Source organism: Chelon labrosus (assembly GCF_963514085.1).
Source record: "Chelon labrosus genome assembly, chromosome: 17".
NCBI lineage: Eukaryota > Metazoa > Chordata > Actinopteri > Mugiliformes > Mugilidae > Chelon > Chelon labrosus.
In genome coordinates, this window is record NC_140350.1 from 12,482,437 (window position 1) to 12,505,354 (window position 22,918).

The window sequence follows — 22,918 nt, forward strand, 5'->3', positions numbered from 1 at the left end:
TTTCTTTGCACACTATGCTCCTGTCAGTATTACTTTCTTTTTTCTTTTCTTTTTTTTGGACCGTGGAGATTTAGGGCTGCATGTGCGACTGCACGTGTTTGTGCATGCATGATTATGCACGTGTGTTTGCAGTGCCTAACCTGAGTACTAATTATGGGAGCATGCTGCTCTTAATGTTGACCATAAGAGGCCTGTGTGATCGCTCCACTCCTGGTGAACAACACTTCAGAGGCCAAGACTGCGTGATAGCAGCTATCTTAACAGTAACCATTATTCAAGACTTTGTCCTTCCCCTTTAAAGCCCCTGTATTATATCGTATGAATATTATCATCATGTCTCTCCTTCACCTCTACCATTTCAACAGCCCCTTCACTGTGTGTGTGTGTGTCTGCGTTTGTAAAACAGTCCTGAATGAAGGCTATAACTATGCAGGGGTTTAACCCAGGCACATTATCATTCCCTGACTGTTGCTGGAGGGTGGAATATTACAGTCACCTTCCACACTTTCAGGACAAGAGGAAGGAGTCACATAAAAATGGAGACACAAAGGAGCTGAAATATCGATCTACTGTCCATTTATCTATCCATATATATCCATATATATATACGTATATATATATATAAACTCAATTTAATCGCTTCCTTTTTTGCCCAAAGATCATGACTCTTTAAGTACCCCCCCCCCCCCCCCCCCCCCCCCCCCCACACACACACACACACACACACACACACACATGCACCTGCACATGCATCAGAATTCTAGAAACCCACAGGTTCTAAGAACTCCATAATGACCTCATAATAGAACACGACGCCACATTCCGTCTTCTCCTGATAACCAGACATCACAACCCAGAAACACACTGAAGACAGCACAAGTTTCGAGCATTGGTTGGTTTTTACTCTACGCCAGTAACTTCTCGTCACGCCTTAATCGTTGCCATGGATGGTGATACTGCGCGGGAGCTTGAAACTCTTCGTCCTCAAGCACCGAGAGAACGAACCCCTGAGTCTGATGCCTTGGAAGGAGTCAAGGTGAAAGGGACAAAGAGAAAAGCCTCCGAAGCTGGAGATAGACTGCACAAGAGGCAGAGGGTCTCTGAGCTGGACAAGAGAGACGAGGGCACTTCATCCTCAAAAGAGACTGCTGAACTGAAGAAAAGCAGCACCAAGCAATCCAGCTCTGTGAAAGCCAGCAGGCAGGATTTTGAGTCTAAATACCAACAGCTGAACGCGGTTGGTGAAGGAGGCCAAGGATCTGTCTACGCTGGTTACAGGAGAGCAGATAATTTCCCTGTGGCAATAAAACACATTCCCAGGGACAACGTCCTCTGCAAAGACATCTCTAAGAAGACAAGGCTGCTCCCTCTCGAGGTGGCTGTCATGACGAGGCTAGCACGTGCAGCAAGTTCAGTAGAGAAATCTGCAGCCATTGCCCTGCTGGATTATTATGATCTGGACGAGGAGCTCATCCTGATCCTGGAACGTCCAGACCCCTGCGCTGACCTCTTTGAATACATTAACGACAAAGGAGGGTATCTGCGCGAGGAAGAGGCCAGACTGGTCCTGAAGCAGCTGGTAGAAGCAGCCGTGGAGCTCGAAGAGAAAAACATTTTCCACCGAGACATTAAGCTGGAGAACATTTTAATGGAAACCAGTTCTGATGTCCCACGCCTGAGGCTGATTGATTTCGGCCTCAGCTGCTTCACAAAGAAGACCTCAGTGTTCACGGTCTTCCGTGGTACCGTTGCCCACATTCCACCAGAATGGTACCGACGCCACACCTACAAGGCTGGCCCATCAACAGTATGGCAAGTGGGTATTAGGGTCTATGCACTAGTATGTGTAAGATAATAGTGTGTATGACAACAGTGCATATGTTTATATGTGAACCAATTTAACATGTATGTTGTTATATGTATATGAGGTTTTCAGTATAGTGTGAATAAGTTAGATGTCATATCTGTATGTGAGAGATTCATTCTGAATAATGTCCCAAATGCCACATCAAAGATAGGAGTGGTCCTGTACGAGATCCTGCACAGTCGCATTCACTTCGAGACGAGAAAGTTCCTGAGGAACAGAGTTAAGATCAGCCAGGAGTTGTCTCGGGACTGCCAGGACGTTTTGCGTCAGTGCTTGGCTGTCGACCCGCTGCTTCGTCCCTCCCTGGAGCAGCTCCGGCTTCACCCTTGGCTTAAATAAGACTTTAAGCCTTTTACTGCTCTGACAAGACTGCTCACATAACTGAGCTATTCAGTAAGTGAGCAGTATGAAATAAACACCATGAAATTTTACATGTTTTTTTGTCAGATTATTGACACACACATCAAATGCTCTGATGAGTTATTGACCTTAACTCCGTATCCATCAAGATATTTATGATTTTTGTCCTACATCTGACATCAGGATATAATTTAAAAGAGATGATGAATAGAACTTCAGATGTCTGTAAAATTTGCATTAATTTAAATCAAAGAGGAAGTCAGACCAAGGAGAGGTCTCTTAAGGAGAAGAGAGAAGCCTCTCCTAGGTCCAATATTAATTTTGTTCTTTAACTCTTTTATTTTTAAAAAATACTAAGAATTTGCTCTATACGGAAATTTGTTATATGCAAAATGAGTGTTAATCCAAAACACAGAGTGCACATTATTGAACTATCCAATGTGTGGATGTCTACGGCCTGGTTGTGGCGTACCAATGTAATAATTTAATTGTTAATGAAATATACTTATTTTCTTCAAGTTGTACAGTTTTTTTTTAATTTTTGTTAAAACATTTTTCTAATTTGTGGTAATAAATCAACTTTCTGCTGTAGGGAAGGACAGTAATTCTTCACTGTAGGGAAAAATTAGAATTACAACACCTGACTCCTTTTATGATAGAAATAGCAAGTAACTGTGACAACCAAGCAAACTTGCTGGCAAGCTGTAACTTTCTATCAGCTCATCCTCTAAATTGTCGATATGGGAAGGCTCTGCTCAGTCTGACCTATAACAGCTGCGCCACGATCAGCAATAGTGCTTCTTTTTAGAAATTAATATTTCTAAAATACTTCTCCTCACAATTGAAAGATTACAGCAACAATTATCCTGCTTGTTTTTTTTTTGTTTTTTTTTAATGACACAAACCTTTTCTCTCCCAGAAAATTACCAGAAGCCAAATGTGTTAAATTGCAAAATTTCACGTTAGGCTTAAATTACCAAGTTTGCTCATAACAAGGCTATGATCAGACTGACAGCCTAAAAAGAAAGTGTTTTCATCCATATCCAGTTTGGATCCAAATTAATTTTAGAAAGTCTGCACCAGCGACACCAACAGAGGTGCATAATTACTAACAACTATGAAAGTAACCTATGATGGTGACACACAAACCTGATCTGAAAGCTTGCAGATAACAAAGTGGACAATCTGTCCAAAAGATCTGATAATAGAAACAAATCTGGGTTACCCACACAAGATTATATAGGTCATGATTATCACAATTGGATCTTCCAAGAATTCAGTCAACTGACAATTAAGTACAGTAAATGAATAAGTAATGACATATATTAACAAGAAGTTGAATTAATAAATAGTACATGAATAGCAATAGCAAATTATTTTTGGATTGCGAACAATTTATTTAGAATAGTCTCTTTACCATGTGTGTACAAGAAAAAAAGAAAAAAAAAGATTTTGATAAATTAACCTCCCCCGTCATCCAAGTAGCATGATTGAGATTAATTTATTCACCATTCGTTCTCAATTAGGCACACACACCCATACACACACACACACACACACACACATCCACAAATTCAAAATAGCCACTTGTTCAGGGGCCAAAAAGGAACTTCAGGCCTCAGCCTTTCCTTATCTCTCATCTTGCAATTTCGTCACATGTCTAAGGCCATCATTTGTGGTATTCAGCTAATAAACCTCGTAGCCAGTAAACAGTCATTTTGTGTCAGTGAAGGAGGGGGTCCCATTGATAAGGCCATTTAGCTTCTGTCATAACCACATGGTTCATTTACATAAATTTAAGATAAAATCCTTTTCATTGACAATGATAATTACGCTCATTATTGCCACACAAATAACCATGTGCTGTGAGTGAATAGGCCCATAAATTATTGTATTTAAGCCATCAAGGCTCTTTCTCTCACCCTGACTGCAATTGATAATTTTGTTGGCATTTCGCTCATATCAAATCATGACTTGCATAAGTATGTCTACAAGCATACTCAGCGTGCTTCCTGATTCACTTCGATATGGTTTGTGCAAAATGGAATGAATATAGGATGCAGTGCAGCGGTACAAGGATAATTGATAAATTTGACCTAAGGTAAAAGGAGCTCCTTCCTACATTTATCAGTCCAGACGTTTTCAGTCTCCTGGATCTTCAGAAAGTGGTCCATAGCAGCATTGGCATCAGCATCACTATGGAAATGGCAACCACTGAACCCTCTGTTGAGTTCAGCAGCCTACTTCTTTGTGATAATTTAAAAAGGAACAACCACTCTTAGTGTATCATGTCCTCGTCCTCTTTCCTCTTTTTGAATTTGAAGCCCTTGAAACTGAGGTAGCGGATGACTGCACAAATGTTTTTTGTTTTTTTTTCATTTTTTTGTTTCAATTACCTGAAATAGAAATATCGAAAATGTTACTAACTCCAAACTTTCTGCATAATCATAAAAACTGTTAAACCTTGAATGCATGTAACAAGATCTGTACAATTGTCTTTCTAATTTTGGCCAATCACTCATCCCATGTACAGAGATCTAAAAGTTTGCCATGCAATGTGGAACAATAGCATTAGCAGGTCACAAATTAACCAATAAGATTAAATTAATGTTATCTTGCCTTCTCAAAATACAATTAACGGAGATGCTTTAGGATTCTCCTCTATGCGCATAAAATTAAAGTTACACATGGCTGTATACTGGGCCCCTTGTTTTTTTCAGCTGCATGTTTTTTGGTGAAATGTCCTAACTGTGGGTGGGAGGTGCAGGGGTTAAAGTCGTATTAGACTACAAACTGTATGGCATTGTGGCATTTGTGCTGAATGTTAGTTTTATTACAAACTTTCTGCCAGTGGTAGGCAGTGCACAAATACTTCTGTCTTAGATTTTTCGTTTGGTACTCACTCATACGGACACATCCATTTTCCATCAATGGCCTGAGCAATGGTTTCAGATTTCAGATTATTTCCTTCTCAATGTAAATCCTTCCCTTCTAAAGCAGTGAACAAAACAATATAAATCAAGTTTCCCTGGGTTTTGGCAAGATGACAGAAACTGAGTGTGTCTGTGTGTGTCTTTGTGTCTGAGTTCACACAGTTTGCCTTAGCACATGTGCATGTGTTAATATAGGAAGAAACCACTGAGGGTTTCCGTCTGTTTTCCGCTGCCACACTGTGAATGTCTGAACCACAATTCCACAGGTCGTCTCCTGCAGATGGCTCCCCAGCCTACAAGCCCTCTGTCTTGGGGAAGGACCCCAGTGTACCCCCCTGGTGTCCTGGTGTGAAGGCTTGGAGCTGCTTCGTGCCCAGATGGTAGGCAGAGTGTTCTTTTGTGTATATGAATCCATCCGTACACGCCCAGAAACATGAACAGTCATATCCCCTGAGCTTGCTGTCCTTTAGGTTTCCTGCCCTTCTGACCACGATGTTAGGACCTCATTTTGTCCTCACATCAACCTATCCACCTTCTGTTGTCTCTCACCTATCATAGGTCTGCGCGACAGGATCCAGGTTGGGATTTTAGCCAGAAAAATTTCCTGCTCGGTCTAGCGTCAAATGTCCTGTGTGCTTCATTCACACGCCAAACTGTAGACCGCCTTGAAGACTTAAAAAAACAAATAGACACAAAAAGAACTCAAACACCGTTATTTTCCATTTTATAATCAAATTATATTTACAACATCTTCTCCTTCTACTTCCTCTTGGCTTAAATCCAGTTTTCTAATATTTGTTCAGACACACTACTTCTTGCTATACCGTCTTTCAGCCTCTTAATGCTGGTACACAAATGCTAAATATCCCTGGGAGACCAAAACACATTCTTTTCAGCGTGATACCTATCCTTAAGAGAGGAATATTGACTTGTACAGAAGAAAAAAAAATCTATGCAATGAGCTGACTTCATCCAAGGACTGCTCTTCTATTATTCAACAAACAGCTCACCAGTGAATTGCAAAGGTATAAGGAGGGTTAGATGGATGTGCTGTCTGAAGGCTGTATAAGCACAGACTTTCTCTTCAAGGAGAAGTTCATGTCTCTCCGGTTTAAAATCTATAATATTATTACGCCACATCACAAACTGTTTAGCTTGGTTGGGCTACGGCCATATGGAAAGTGCAGAGGCGCTGAGGGCTGGGGGCTCTGCTTATATCATTAGAGGGAATCTGCAAGGTTGTATAGCTCAGCTTCAAAGAATGCCTCACTTCTCTAGCAAGTAATTAATAATTTACCAGGCAAACAAACAAACATCGATCTTAGAGGGTATACCTTAAAAAAAAAGAAAAAAAAGAGGGCACACTCACTGGAACTGAATCAAACACACACACACTGAAGAGTTCATGAGTGGTAAAACTGCACCAGCAATTTAATCAGGAGAAACTATTGTTGTTATAATAACTTTTGTTTCTTTCATTCTTGTGGTTTTAACACACGACACAGCACACTTTTCCAAGGAAGACACTGCAAAAGGTGACTTCCAATACAAATCAATTAAATGGCTCTTGTGAGAGAGCTGCGACATTTCCAGTCGGAGGCTGTCTCCACCGGCCGGAAAGAGAGAGGCCAAGACAATGCACCCGACCACCTCTGCCAAGTTTCCATCTCCATGTAAAGAAGATAATGGTGCACATATTAACTGTAGAATATAGCAAGCGTAATCATGTGAAATTGATACAGTTGAAGCTGAACTGAGGTGTATGAAATGACTTTTCGATTTTTCAATGTTTCTGGGCACAGGAGACCTTTGTCTCTGAAATGTCAGCTGATACAAGTTGTGAGCACTGACTGAAAGATGGACGGACCCTCCCTGATGTCACCCATGGGATTTCATGGGAATAGAGGATTTGAAGCTCAGTGCGGGTTGAACCGGCTGTTGCCATCTTGGTTGCTGACTCTTTTTGATTCCCAGCTGATTCAAAAATGGGCAAAGAGGTGGCGTGGGAGTGGAGCCGAGGGAGGTGGGTGATGCCAAGGCCGAGGGCTAGCTACCTTTGAAGGCACCCACCTGTCATTCAGAGTGGGCCCGCCCATTTATATATCAGCCTTCATATAATTTAAATGGGGGAGTTCTAAAAAAAAAATCACAATCCATAGAGGTATCATGGGTGGAGAAATTAGGTATAGAAAACAAAACCATTTTTTTTTTGTTTTGTTTTGTTTTTTGTATGGTGTAAAGTTGGGCATTTTAACATGGGGACTGACTCACATTCTGACATTATATGTACACAGTTTCAAAGGAACATTACCTCAAACTAGATTTGTGAACATGCTGAACCATATACCTTGATTTTATCATAAGGCGAAGTCATCCTCCTTGTCAATTCTGCCAGATGTACCCACAGCGAAGACCACAACGAAGACAAGAAGTAGAATTGCATGAAAAGTTGAAAAACAAGACAAGTATGTAGAAATAAAGGCACATGGGATATAGTGCATATGTAAGTAACAAAATAAGGAGCACAATATTTTTATTTGTGGAGTAATGGCCACAAAAGTCCATCTAAATTAGACAAAAATAAGCTAATTGCTAGTTTTTGTGTGGTGAGAAATGTTTATTAAATAGGTAATAGTGTATGAACTCATAATATATTTATTCTTACTGAACAGATTTTGCTCACCATTTGCCTGTTTATGAGTGGATCTGGACAGATTTTTCAACATTATGGGAAGGTTTAGTTTGATGAAGCGAGAGGCAAGTGGTTTCCTAAAAACTAAACCTATACAGGAACAAGTTCATTGTCTTAAAGACACACGCTCAATAAAATCCCCATTCATTTCCCACTTTTTCCTCTTAATCCCTCCACCGCCGATACTTGCTGCCTGTGAAACCGCAATCACAATCAGTGCTAATGCTAACGTTCGATTGGTGCACCTGTGGAGACGCATTAGGAATAAGCCAATAATGTCCTTTCTTGGAAACTTCAAAACCTTAGTGATTCTGGCTCGGGACTCACCGGGAAGCCGTGACCTCCCTTTCAGCTTCTCAGCTCTCCTCTCCTAACAACAGCATCCCCATCCTTGGACTGCGGTGCTCGTAATCATTCAGCAGCACTCTTTCTTTCTCTCTCTCCGTGCTAATGTGCCCACTTTGACACATGGCGTGCAACACTTTCAGCCGCAATCACAAATAATTAGTAGATGAAGAGTAACATTCACATAGCCTTCGCCCACTGACAGGGCTCCTGGCGAGGGGAGCCGCTTTGTATATCATGGCGCGCCTGCTCAACCCTATGGGACATGCTCCTGTTTAAGCTTGGTCATCACCCTATTCTTCATTCACTGCATGTGGCTTTGTAATTCTTCCGTAAAATAAAATGTGCCAGCTTCTCCTACCCTGTTTGGTTGCTGCTGAATATGCAACTGTGAATCTCCAGAGCCTCCTGGACTACAACAACCAGTGTGTTCAAACTATTTTTTCACCCCGGGATGTAATGACCCTGCCGAGCGTTACCCATTATTATTATCCCTTGATGTATGACAAAACAAATTTCCAGAGCAGGATGAGGAGGGTTTGTCTCCCGTCATCAGTGAGGAGAAGCTCTGAGGGATGCCTTTGAGTTTTGTCCGGTCTTTGGTAATGATTTTGATTTTCGAGATACACTGAGTTTTGTTTTTTCACCTGAAACTTTTCAGCTCATGCAGTTTTAACAGTTTAATGACAGACTCTTGCCGGAACAGCGGCAGACCGTTACAAATATGCCTCAGTTTGCTCGCCCCTGCATATAGAACTGAGCTGAGACGTTATAGGGCCAGACAGCGACCCAAACTCGGCTTCACAGTGAAAGAGAGAGTATCATAAAGGTAGAAGTGGGTGAGGAAAAAAAAGCTGTGACAGACCGACAGATATCTGGAGACATATGTGGAGTGATTGGCGTGGGCAGAACCGGTGATTGATGGGCATAAAAAATGTAACTGATTGTTAAGACAGCTTGACGGTAGAGGTGGCGGAGGATAGAGGATGGAGTGTATGCGAATGTGTGTGTGTGTGTGTGTGTGTGGAGTGGAGGGGCAGCTAGTCTCTCGACAATGCGTCGGAACGACAGCACGAGTGTGTTTTATTCACTCACTTCCTTGCTGACCCGCTCACACGTCCTCACGCACACACAGACACAGAGAGAGCATTGCATCTACTCTAAGACATACAAATAAATAAATAAATAAACAACTTCCTCTCAAGTAGCCCTCAGTCTCTGCCCTCTACTCACTTTAGCCTGACCAATTACTGTGGACCGGCTTCTCCTTTGTGCCCGGATATAAACATCCGCCTCTCATCCTCAATCAATGGCAACACTCACGCCAATTAGCCAAGCCTAAGGAAAAAGCTGGAGGGACTGCACGAGAGTGTGCTCAAACACCATAAGGGCTGTGATGGCCATTGAAGATTGGCATCGGCGAGAGAATTAATAACTACAATAATGATTTCTTCTAAGAGTGCTTGTGAGCGACTTTCAGAACCATTTCCATTTATATTAGCGGGTTTATTTGCTCTAATCTGACACTTGTGCTCAGAATAGTCTAAAAGAAAGACTTGCAATGATGCAAATAGGATTAGCCAGATACAAATCTCTCTTTCCTGAATCACAATCACACAAATTTATTCCTATGGGAATGTGCAGAAGAGGTAAGGACTTATTTTGGGACACTCATGTTTGTCGGAGAACCGTACGTGAACACAGCACAACAGAGAGCATAATTCTCATCAGTGTGAGTGTGTGATGTGAGTCTTTGTGTTTGTGTATGTAGCGTGTGTATTTCTGAGTGTGCGCGTGCATATTTCTGTCAGAATTCTTCTCCATCTCAGTAAACCTCTGTAATTACATCCTAACAGAGGGAGGAATTAAACCCAGTTTCATCTATTGGGATGATGAATATGACAGCGTACTGTTATATAGACTTCATATCTGCAGACAAACACGCATAAATCTCCGCCTGTGATGGTGCTGCTCTGACGGCTGTGTAATTAAACATTGTTATATGAGAAAGTGAATTAATCTATAGTCTGTGAATGTGCCATCAGGATACGGTTGATGGCAGGCTATGTTAGAGAGAGGATGATTTAGCGGGCGAGACTGGTCACATAAAACCTGGGGGACTCAGTCAACGGTGAGCTGAAATGGAATATAATTTGCCAGGTTCCTAAATGATGCCACTTTATTCATTTTTTCAGGGAGGACTGTAATATTTAAGGAATTCCTTGAGGACATGGCTGAACAAAGAAAGTCACAAAGAACAAACAAAACCTGAGAAAACACGTCCACGACTGCAGGTGTTCTAGAGCCTGATATCCTGGCATACTGTATGAATATATGGGGTCATTTAATTTAAATTACATGCTGCTGTTGAAGGTAATTTCCTGTCACAACTCAACATGATACTTAAACGTACCACTGGCATAACCTTTGTCACAGTGATTAGCGACGTCATCTCCTGGGATTAATCCCTAGCACCACTCGTTGCTACGTGCATTTGCCTGATTCACAGTGGAGTTCAACATGTGTAGGTCATGGGTTGTGATTAACCCAACCAGTTGTGGATCTTCACCTTTCCAACTGTCTTCGCCCACAGATGATTATTAGCTATCATAGATATTCCTTAACCCAATGATCTCTCATTAAGTATTGAAAAGCTTAAGAGCTAAATGAAACACCTAGCTGCCATGTTGTATTTCTTTCTTCATAAACTTGCAACCTGTATTGTGTAACAATATGTGACCTGTAACCACTGACAGTATGAAGATGGACAGCAGAACTGCTCTTCAAAGGTGAAGCTAAAGCAAGTAGAGCTCCCCCTGGTGAGTGGCTGCAGTATAGGTCATAAGCTCCACCCTCTCCATGTTAGTGGATGGGACTTGGGCTGAACTAAAACACTAAAATACATGTCAAATACATATTTTTCAAGGATGGTTTGTGTCATTTTAGGTAGTTAATGTAATGTTGATGCATTTACAAGTGTCAATTTTTTGATGATGCTGAATTTTGTTACGTTTTAGTTAGTTATTTGATGCTATAGAAACAGGATGTGACATAATGGCGACCACCAGTTGCCATGCCAACCGTTCCGTAAAGGTCCATGGGACCACGAGAGTTATAAAAAAAAAATGTGAAAAAATAAGTGCAGTGTATAATCCAACATATCCTCGCAAATGGTGGAGGCAGAGTAGAGTGAAGTACTAATTAAATGAAAACACAAGTGAGTATGGCAGAAGTGTGGTCGGGTCATCGATAACGAGGCTCTATGTGGCTCCTCTCTCGGACCTACTGCGCAGACTCTGGCTCCAAGATGGCGCTGCCGTATCCCCGGGAAAATAGTGTCAGTTTGGCCAATGCAAGGAAGTGGGGGCGCATTGTCCATATTTATATACAGTCTATGCATGTTTATAATAGATATGTGTGTGCTTCTTGGTTTATTCACTGTCAAATGATGATCAATTGGGTCTCAAACATCAAAGAATAATATGCAAATTTTGGACAAGTTAAGTGTACAATGTTACTACATGCTCACGCACATGTGTATTCCTGTGTGTGTGCATAAAACGACATAAAAACAACACCATTAGTGGACTGATCTTTGTGATACTTGGTAGGAAGCTAATAATAATGGGCACCCTGACACAAAGATATGTATCAGTGTAGAAAACCAAAGCAAAGCACTTGCAGATACTCTACTTTATGATCAAGCCTGTAAATAAATAGAGGCAACCCAGTTGCCAAGTGGTTATATACCATATCACATGCCCTCAGCTGAACTTCCAGTTGGCCTTGCCTCCTACATATCATTCCCTTTGTCATTTTTTAATTTTACTTTTAACCAATCTACAAAAACTGCAGTTGCTCAAATGACCACGTGAGGCTCCCTCCAAGTTAAAATGGACAACTTTACAGCAAAAATGGTTTCAGCCAGATATTTTGCTTAACTGTACAATTGTATTAAGGCTTTAAAACATGCAAATATAAGGTAGTGGGCATTTTGAGTAAAAGCTGGGTGTCGCTCATTGCTAGCTGCCTGGGTTCCCTCTGTTTTGTAAGTCAGGTGGAGTCACGACTGCAAAGATGGCGTTGGCCATAGTCGTGCTGCGCTTCAAACTCCCTATTCAGGAATTCTATAAGTTACATCACAGAGAGTTTGTCCAACTTTATATACAGTTCATGGCTTTAAAACTCCCAAAAACTCATAGATTTGACAAACAGAGCGTATTTTCTTACCGGAAAGTTTCAAATATTATATTAAATTTGTGTAAATATCTCTGTATGTGCACGCTATTTTTTCAGTCAGCTCAAGACCTATGGGAGCCAATTAGAGTGTAATGTTAGATGTGACAAAAGAGACTCAGCTTGGTCCAGCCCAGCCGTCTCCGCCTTGTACCCCCCCGGCTTGATAGCCAAACAGAGGTTTAATAAGAGTGGTGTCTGGCACTCTCATCTCCTCTCAGACACACAGGAAGCCCAGTGGTCACAGAGTTTGGGTTTAGATGAGGTCACTGCCCCTGTGGGCTCAGCTGGAAGAAAGGAGACAGTGAAATAAATGGACAAGAGACTGGAGAGCAGAAGAAGCAGTTACTGAGCTGAAGCCTGGCATGTGCCTCAGAGATATTATATAACAGAATATGGGATGAGATTGCAGATCAAATGAGTCCCATATAAGTGGAAGTCAGACCCATCTCTCCTGTGGGGAAATTTGATAGAACAGGTTCACCTTTCCAACTTCCCTTGGTGAACCTATTTCTGTGGTTATTTTGATGACTCAGGAAGAGGATCACCAGTGACTAAAACGCTGATGTAATTTTAATATTGTGTGTCTGTGCTGGAATAGGTTCCTGGAAATGTTGTTCAAAATCCAATTTATAACATGTAACCCTATCCAAGTGAACCAGTGGCTCAATAAGGCCATTTAGGTATAGTGATCGTGTTTAACTACTTAATAATAATAAATGATTCTTGAAAGGAGTTTTACCGTGTCTTTATCACTTCTTCCCTGGATATACCAAACTCAAAACAGGAGCAGTGTGGGGGTTGATGATAATGACTTCCCAGTGGGGATCTCAGAGCCTGCAGGTGGAGCAGCACAGCAGCAGCAGGTAGACCAAAGTGATAACACCACCATATTGCAGAGAGCGTGTTGAAGTGAGTAGAGTTTCATTCTAGTGCAGTGGCCTCAAATAGATATTGCTTTACTTTGAGTTGTCGACACATGTAGACTGATCAGGCATAACATTATGACCACCTTCCTAATATTGTGCAGGTCCTTCCGTGTGCCTCCAAAACAGTTGGGACTCATCAGAGAATGGACACGGGCCTTCTGAGGGTGTCCTGTGGTGTTAGTGGGGGCCTTTGGGTCCTATGGGTTGAGGGGAGGGGCCTCTGTGGATCAGGCTTGTTCGAGTGCATCCGACAGATCCTTGTTCAGTTTGGGATCTAGTGAATTTGGAGGCCAGGTCAACACCTTGTGCTGTTTTTCATTTTCATTTTTTTAGTTGTCACTGGAATGTCATTGCTATGGGGTGGGGGTGCCTGGTCTGGTCTAGGTGGGCGGTACATGTCTAAGTAACATCCACATGAATGCCAGGTCCAAACGTTTCCCAGCATAACATTGTATTGTAACAAGATGGTCAATGTTATTCACTTCTCCTGTTAGTGGTCATAATGTTATGCCTGATCGATGTTTTCTGGTGGAGTTTAATGTAAATCCTTAAATATTCTTGAGACTACGAGGCTGTAAAAAAGGAAGAAACAACTAACTAATCAGACTCAACACACCATCCCAACACACAAATATAAGAAATTTTGTGCGTTCAATCGAGGATGGAATTGAAAACAAGATGTGATGCCTTGTCTTATTTTGCATCTGTTTTCTAATGTTGATGACCAAAAAAAATCATTTAACTTTTTAATTAAATGCTTTATCAAGTAATTAGCAAGAAGAAATTATTAGCCAAGTAATCATTTAAACTTGAGGCGCACTGGATGTTTTGTGAGTAAAACACTAAACTACCGAAGTAGTTTTTGAGCTAGATTACGTTGATTCATCCATTTGTGGTTTCTTATAATTTTGTGAATTGTCTTAAATAAATCTATATCCAAAAATACAGGTTTCTGTTTCTAGATGGCAAAAAAACAAAACATTGTGTGCTTTCTATTACCTTCTCATGTAGGGGCCTGTAAAGTCCAACAGTGTGTATGGCAATGTTGCGTTCATTTTGTCTGACATTTGAAATAAGTCCTTTTAGGCTCCAGCTACATTGTCTCGTAACCAAGCTTGCATCCCCCCCCAAGGCATCGCTGTACGTCTTGCATTGTAACTTGCAGTGGGCTCCACGAGGCTCTGTTCCTGAGCTGGGTCTCTGGCAGCAAAGACAGTTGGGAAGCATCTAAAGTCTTTGCATCGCTCAGTATGTAACTGCAGCTTCCCGCTGTGTCACTCAACTTGGATTTTCCTTTGTTTCTTTCAACTTGTCTCACAGACACACACACACATACAGCACATGGGGTACACCAAGGGGCTTTTTTGTATGTCTCATGTATGTCTCTCGGCAAATGATGTCACATCTTACATGCGGCTCTTTCAACCGGCAGCCAGGACTGTATAGAGCCATGGGTTCGTTTTCCGTCACATCTGAGTGGCTGGTAGTGGTCTCTAAGTTCTGACGACTTCACTGCTATGCCATGGATAGCATGGGTGATCCGTTTCGGATGGTGGACATACTAAACGTAATACCTTGATTAGCATCAGCTTCAACAAGAGTAATGGGATGCAAATGAGTAATAAATAAAGTTTGTTCTGTCTCATGTGATCATGTGGATTGGCACATAAAATGCTGTGATGAAAATAGTAATGCGGTTTAAATTTTAGATTAACTCTGATGTTATCTTCCTAGATGCCACTGCTCTACTTTTTAAAAGTGGGTTTTGCTCGAGGTATCTTCTAGTACTTTAGCACATGTGGGTTATCTTTCTAATAGGGTGAACAATGTCATATAAAAAAAAAATAAAAATCCTCAACACGGCATGAAAAATGTTAATTCATTGCCAAAAATATGCAACGATCCACAAGGTCACATGCGTTTCATCATTCATAGTTTCATCTAACAAGTTGCTGTTTGCTTAGTATTGATAAGTTGACCCAAATAGCATTCCCAATCCCAGTTTTTATTTATTGATAGTTATAATAGAGACAGACAGTATATATGGGGAAAGAGTGAAGGTGCTGCAAAGGTCCAGTCAGCCATCGATCGACCGAGGACCTCACTGCTGACAGTGTTAGCACCCATGTGGTTTGCATCCAAAGCACATGGCTATTGGGTCACCACCTCCACCACAGACAAACAGGAAATGAACTGGGCAACAAACAGAAATGCATATGTTCACAATCATCTTTCTTAGTCCATGAGTAAATCACCATTAGGATACCGTGGACATTTGAGGCATTTAACCAAGACCGGGCTGAACTGTGAATTACCCTAATTTCATCCATCTCAGCTGCCACTTGTTTCCCAAAACATGGTCAATACTGGTGGGAAGGATATTTTAGCGGTTAGCCGTTTGTCATATACTTCTCCAACTATTTCCATTATCTTAAGGTCAGGGGCTGGCTCTGCCTGCTGGCTGCAATATTTATCAATCAAACAGGCCTGAGACAACAGAGAAAAGTGGAGTGGCACAGCAAAGAGCACTTAGCCTGGATAAACAGGCGGCTAGTACTATGGATCACTGCACTGCTAAGCCTGTCACTAGGAGAGGGGCTAGAGGGAGACAAAAAATAAAAAGGAGAAACTCCGGACGCAGTGTACGCTTGTGCAAAGGTGTGTGTGTGTGTGTGAGAGAGAGAAAAAAGAGAGTGCACGTGTGACTTAGAGTGAGGCTTTGGGGAGAAACACAGGGCTGGTCAAAATGTCATCAGCGTGCCAGCTTATAGCAGCTTGAAAGGCTTAGAGTTGTGATATTTATCCTGTGGGCTTTGGCAGGGAGGTGGACTGGGAGAGAAAATATCTGTAATTTCATGGTGTCTTCAGGGGAAATTTGATTTCAGATGGCTGGCAGTCTGATAAATAGGAACTGCTGCCTGCAATCCCTTCCTAAAGGGATAGAAGAAAGGGTACAAGTCTTCTTTACCTCTGAGTCACTGTGTGTGTGTGTGTGTGTGTGTGTGTGTGCGTTTATGTGAGTATCACTACGGCAATGTCATGCGTGTGTCGTACATCTATAAGATCCGAAAAGAAATCCGGATGTTTCATGCATGCCGCAGCGCTCGTCTTTGCACAGAGTAGCACTTCAGAGTGAACCTCCAGCTTGATTTGAATGGATTAGTTTTGATTACCCCCTGCACTGCGCCCGTTTTTATTTCAATTGTCCCTTGAGAGCACTCGTTCAGCAGTTAAATAACGTCAGTAATTTTTTCATTTTCTAAAAAAGAAAAAAAAAAAAATCTCTTTTAGGTGACTTTATTTCATCCGGTCCCTTTGTACCTCTGCTAGCCTGGGCTGTCGGTTTTTAGCTCGGAATTAAAACCAACACCGCGCACAATCTCATCATGAATTTTTAATGATGAAATCATGCCCTATTAATTCAATAGAGACCTCTAAAATTCAATATGGTGTCTAAACAATTAGATTCCTCTGCCCATCACTTCTCCCTATTTATATTTAATGTGACTCTTCACACAATTGAGAGGAGGGATATTGAGAAAATAGAAGGCAGCCGAAAGAAGAAAGCAGTTAAAAGGACGTGAAAAGGGGAGAATGAGAAAACCCTCGTTTGGTTTGACTACACACTTCATTATGGTGGATCTGCCTGGTAAATACAGTAATAGCTAAGCACCTCTAAAAGCTCCTGCTTGATTAGTCCTCACTCCTTTTCCGTTTGTTTCACAACTGTTCTTCACCAGCGCATGTTTTTTCCCCCCATACTTAACAAGTGCTACATCAAGATTCAACACTGTACACGTTGTTTGTTATTCCGCAACTTCAATGATTGCAACAGAGGTAAAATGAAGCTCTCACATGACTCCAATTAGAAAAGGTATTGTGCAAACACTGAGCTGCAACTCTGGAAGTGATTCAAAGTAGCATGACCTTATTTCCAGTGAAAGAGGCTGTGGGAGGCAGAAAGGATGGATTTAACACCTCTCAGGTGGAAACAGCTGACTCTGACTCCGGTGCCCAATGACAGGTCTATTCTCCTCATCTGCCAACAGCTCCAAATGCTGCTGATGCTTGTGACGAGTCGAGCCCGTGGCTGTATTTGGCACCGACTCTCTCTCTCTTTCACTCTCTCAGCATGTATGTATCTTTGTGTGCGCCAGTACAGCAGGGACGGGCCTTAAGTGATGCGCCATGTAGTGCCACCATCCTATTTGTGCAGAAGGAGTATTAAAGGGTGGGTGACTGGAGGGTTAAACTAGATATAAATTAATGATTACACCCATGCTGTACATGAAAACTGACTTGCAACTCCCTAAAAAGTATGGATTTTTCAGTGGCGGGCCGTGCATTTTCCACCCAGGCCTTCAATGACCTCCAACCTTATTCAAAACACCTCTTAGTGCTATCGTTATGACGCCACTGCTATAGAAACCATCAACAACAAAGGGATATGCAATAAAACAGGATGTTGCATCAATGACGGGTATCTCATATGGAGAGATGAATGCCATTACTAAAGCAAGAAACTCACTTAGAACACTTCAAAAAGTCTCGTCTCACTCGCTGCTTTGCTGCAGCTGTGCACTGGCGCCACGTACGTCAAATCCAGCAGAACTTAAGAAACAATCTAGAGTTCTCCTTGGATCCTGTCAGCCAAGGGTCGGCCTGGTGTCCTGGGTCGGCCCCCGAGGTCTCCTTCCGGTGGGACATGCCTGACCACTCGGGTTCAGATCAGGCGGGCCGTTTCTCCCAATCACACCCCTATTCTGTTCATATAAAGGAACTGTAAAGATTAAATTCTTATTTTCTTTGTGATTAAAGGATGTGGGAATTCAAAATGGACAGCTTCCGTAAGACCCATGCCAAAGCTCTTGCCCGGCTGGTGAGGACACACTCCTGAAAAGACAGCACACTAGTTTCAACTGATACTTATGACTTCACTTTCTTCTATAAATGTTCAATCTGCTCAACATCTATTTTCTTGTCCAGGTGTGGGAGGTGATGAACCACATGAAAAATTGAGATGTGGAGTTTGAAGCCAGAAGGCTCCAGAAGTGTTTTAAAACTAACTCTGAATAACTAACCCACAGACATCCCATGATCATCACTTCTGGGTGCATTCTCCAACCACTTCCATGAACATGCCCTCCAGGAAGCTCTGCAAAATGGCTGTTGGAGTTACAAGAGCAGTGGACGAGTGGGTCTACACTGCTCTGTCCACCAGAGACAACATGATTAAGTCTATCCAGGAGAACGTTAGACAGGCCTACACCAAGACGTCCTGGTCAGGTCTCAACAGTTTTGCTGCAGAGTTGCTCAACACCATCATTGATGTGGGAGCAGCACAGATCTGTTCATTTTTTTTTCCTTCATCTTTTCGTACCACCACTACTGAACCACCAGTGCTGCTGTATACCTGCCTGGATGCAGCAGAGGAACGACGTACATAGAGCCAAGAACAGGAGACCTCTGTGGCTGTAGCTCCATCACCTCCTGTTCCCTCCACCGATGGATCTCCTTCCATCTCTGCACTCCACCAAAGCCAGACTGAATGTGAACAGCTAGCTACATCCAGCCCAGATCCAGTCATTTGTTTTCATTTTTATTTCACTTTTCATGGATGTAGTTCATTTTCTGTGTTGCATTTTGCGTCATTTCCATTTTCTTCACTTTCATTTTATTAAGTTTCATTTCATTTTGGTTTTATTCAGTTTTATTTTGTTTTTATTTTCCTCAGTTTTATTTAAGGTTCGTTTACATTTACATTTTAGTTTTTGTTGTTCGTTTCATTTTCATTTTGTGTTATTTAGTTTGATTTTGTTGTTCATTTGTGTTAATGGTGTTGAGAAATTTGGCTGCAGGTCGCCACACCCAGAGTCTGCCCTGGCTGCATAACCTCTGTGTTGGCTCTTGTAAGCCCTTCAACTGAGCCCACAAGAGACTGCTGTGGTTTCTATTTCACCTCCACTCCACACCTCCAGTAGGTTTTATTTCATTGTCATTTTTTCATTGGTTTCATTTCATTGTAATTTTTTTCATCGGTTTTATTTCAATAATCTCTTTTCTTTGTTCCAATTTGACAATTCTGAATTGGTTGATTGTGTAATTGTGATTAGTAATATGTTTTTCTGCGTTAGCCGGGTGATCGTTACGAGTCCATGGCGGAGTAAATTAGACCATGGCGGGCCACCATAGTAGTAACATTGTATGCCTTTTTTTTGCCAACTAGTCATTACAGTAGTCGATGACTACCGAATGACACTGAGTAGGTACTGGCAAAACGTGTCACAGAAACGACGGGGGAATCAGCAAGGCCTTTTTCTAGTTTATTAAATTTTTTTTCTTGGTGAAAATGTTACCTGCTCCAGTGTTCGTACTTCTGAGCAGCCCTGAAAAATGCTGGCTTGACACTCATTGGTTAAATTTGACAACATTTTGCATCCCTCCATTGTTGGTGCTTTGTGATGAAAGTGACGTTTCCGTCAAAGCTGTTACAAAATAATTCACCTGTCACCTTTTGACAGAACAGACAGATCATACGGGAAAAGGGTAAGCTGGAGAAAAGCCAATTGATTGTGCTTTTAAGAGCGATTCCTGTAAACAACGACACCACTTTTCACCTGCGCAGAGTTCCTGCAGTAGAAAAGGGGCTATATTTAGTTATGGAGTATGAAGGAATCGACAATCTTGACAATCTGACTCAGACACATTATGTGTAAATTTCTGTTCAGCAGGTTCAAAGCACGTCCAAAGTACTAAAACCTCTGCTCTTGAATGGCATTTGGCATAAATTGTGTCCCTTGCATGAAGGTTACACGATCTTCCATAACCCAGTTTGGATCATTTTAATGAGCATGGCATCAGACCTTTGTGACATTTACTTTTGTTGTAAATTGCTACAGTGCATCTGAAAATTGTCTGATTTAATTCTGTATGGTTTAGAAACTTCTATATTTCTTTATCATATTTTTATAATAATATACGGAGACCAAAGTTACAGTTTCGATTTAAATTCTCTGTTATCTTGTAGAATTAGGTGTCATTACAATATCTAGTCTTACGTAGTCGAGGTACAGGGACACAGAGGCCACGACAGCACAAGTGTTAATTTTACCGAACAAGTCAAACGCTTCTTTCGTTTGACAGACACATACACAACACATACATAGCTTCACCTCTATTATCATTAGCTGCGTACAATCCTAGCATATAATTTTCTTTTCAGTAATCTCTAGGTCAATCATGCACAAAGACTCAGTGTGAATTTGCAAAAGAGAGACACACACACACACATACACACACATTATAAGGCTTTGATGTAAGCCATCCCCGTAATGATCAGGGCTTAGCTCATCTCATTTCCTTGATTGAAGCTGTACAGCGGCATAAATAATTCATTCTCATGTATATTGCAGTGTTTCAAATCATGTTTTTAGATTTCAGTTTGATCAGTCAATTCTCAACACATGTACACCTTTGCCAAGCTGTCTGTAAATGTAATTCTGTTTCGGATTGATCTCTGTGTAAGACAGGTGAACGCCTTCCTCAAAAGATCGAATAACAAACTGCTGGATGACGGAACTAACAACTAGGCCAATAGTGCACATATCGTTTATGCATTTCTGCAGTCAATACATACAAGTAATACATCATCCTGAATAGGCTCTCAGTCACATGTAGTACATGAACACAGAGCTATTAGTGTAAACGGTTGAACAACCTGGTTTAAATAAGCAATGCCGAATAGTTGCGGTCCTTTGAACCAACAATAAATCCGAAAACGTTCATCCCTGATGAGTCTTTGTCTTTGGGCACCGTTGCGATGGAGTTATTGTCAAGAAGGCAGAAAAGGGAGCACTAATGAGAGGTCTTCTTGCCACTTAGATGTGTTGGCAGCTGCACCACTCATTTGCTGGGGTGTGAAACGATTCACTTGTGGGCGCAAAAGACAAACTATTTTATTTTCTTACGTGCATGAATTTCATTTTAACACCTGTAGCGTAACATCAGCAGAACAGACTCTTCTCAGCCACAGCACATATTGCGAGGGCAAGGCAGTGGCAGCAGGGCTATGTGGGCACATCTGCTTTGCAAAATAAAGGCAACAAATAACCGTACATAAATTCATAGTCTCTGGTAACCTGTGTTATATAAAGAATATGTTGTAGTGGCGCCTGTGTTCTGTGCGAGCTACCAACAGTTAGTGGTTAGGGTTCAGGCTGGACTGGCCGGGCCATCTGCTATGAATCCATTATGCAAATATTTGTCAAATTCTGGTTTATGTTGCTAAATGAATGTTGTACATTTATTTTTTAAACGTTGTTAAAGGGGAATTACAGTTTTTTACAACTTGGACCTTATTTCTGGCATAAAATATTATCGTTTACTCACCCTTATACCTTTGGATCCCGTGGAACGCCGCGTATATCCATATAATGGGGGTGACTGGGGCACCGGAACTCAGCCTCTAAATAACGCGTTATCTGCTGCGAAACTCATTCATTTCACCAATATTTTGTGCTAGTGCTATTCCCCATTGAGTCCGGAGTTACCCGTTATCATCATCCGGTGTCATTGTCATAGACGATGTCTTCCTAGTTTTGGTCACATACACATGTTACCCTGCCATCATTCCAAGTTCACACAGAAACCTTTTAGAGCCACAAAGTGTTTGAGAGTGAAGAAACTACCATTTTTCACTTTGCGATACCCTTTCACAATAAAGCTCAGGGACTTTGGCGACCCATAAACACTCTGTTCTACAACAGCACGATTACACAAGGTGACATTCTAAGCTGTTATTCAGCCGCACAAACAGGAGGGCAATTAACCAATTACAGCTTGTTAGTAACAGTGAGTCAAGGATAATTGCTGAAAAAAGTTTAGAAAGTTCAACCTTGCATTGCTGCGCTTTATTAAAGCACTAAGGAGATCCACACCCATTTCTTTGTTTTCTTTGTCACATTAAGAGCTGAAGCGTAATTCCTTTTCCACGTAATTTGTGATACAATGCGCTGACCTTGACTTTGCATTAGTCGAAGCAATACCTTTGCTTCTCTCACTTTAAACCTTTTAAAGATGTGTCATCATACAATCTTAATTTGAAGGAAAAGCTTTTTTTATCAAAACGTTCTGTTTTAAATGAATTAATCCAAGTAGTGTTTGCTTGTGCAATTGGGAGCTCCATTTGTCAAGTTCCTAAATTATTTCTGATTTTAACTTTGTCTTCAGATGGCACTTATCTCACCTACTGTTAAAACTCTATTAAATCTTTTCACAGCAACTCAAGCATTTCTACTGAATCCCACACCTCTCTGAACAAACTGCATTATACTAATTATACTGGACGTTTGTTTCTACTCTGTCTTTAGCAGCAGCCCGTGAGTAAAATTTACATGAGCCCATCTGTTGCAGGTAGCACTGATAAAAAGCGAAAACATATCAAAGCTTGTTGTCAACACTTACCGTTCACAAAAGGTTCACTTTGTGTGTTTCCGCTTCAATTATGCCAGCGCAAAGGTGTTGCGAGCTAAATGTGTCACTGAGTTCACTGCAACGG

General features: G+C 41.5%; 1 protein-coding gene across 1 annotated transcript; it reads left to right on the plus strand.

The window, feature by feature from the left end:
* Positions 1-943: 943 nt before the first annotated feature.
* LOC311502155 (serine/threonine-protein kinase pim-1-like) lies at positions 944-2,452 on the plus strand (the record flags this gene model as incomplete). The annotated part of the gene is made up of 2 exons (XM_084564286.1): positions 944-1,820; positions 2,019-2,452. 2 exons carry the CDS (start codon positions 944-946, stop codon positions 2,204-2,206), a joined length of 1,065 nt encoding a protein of 354 aa, XP_084420412.1. The 3' UTR covers positions 2,207-2,452.
* Between the last annotated feature and the right edge of the window lie 20,466 nt (positions 2,453-22,918).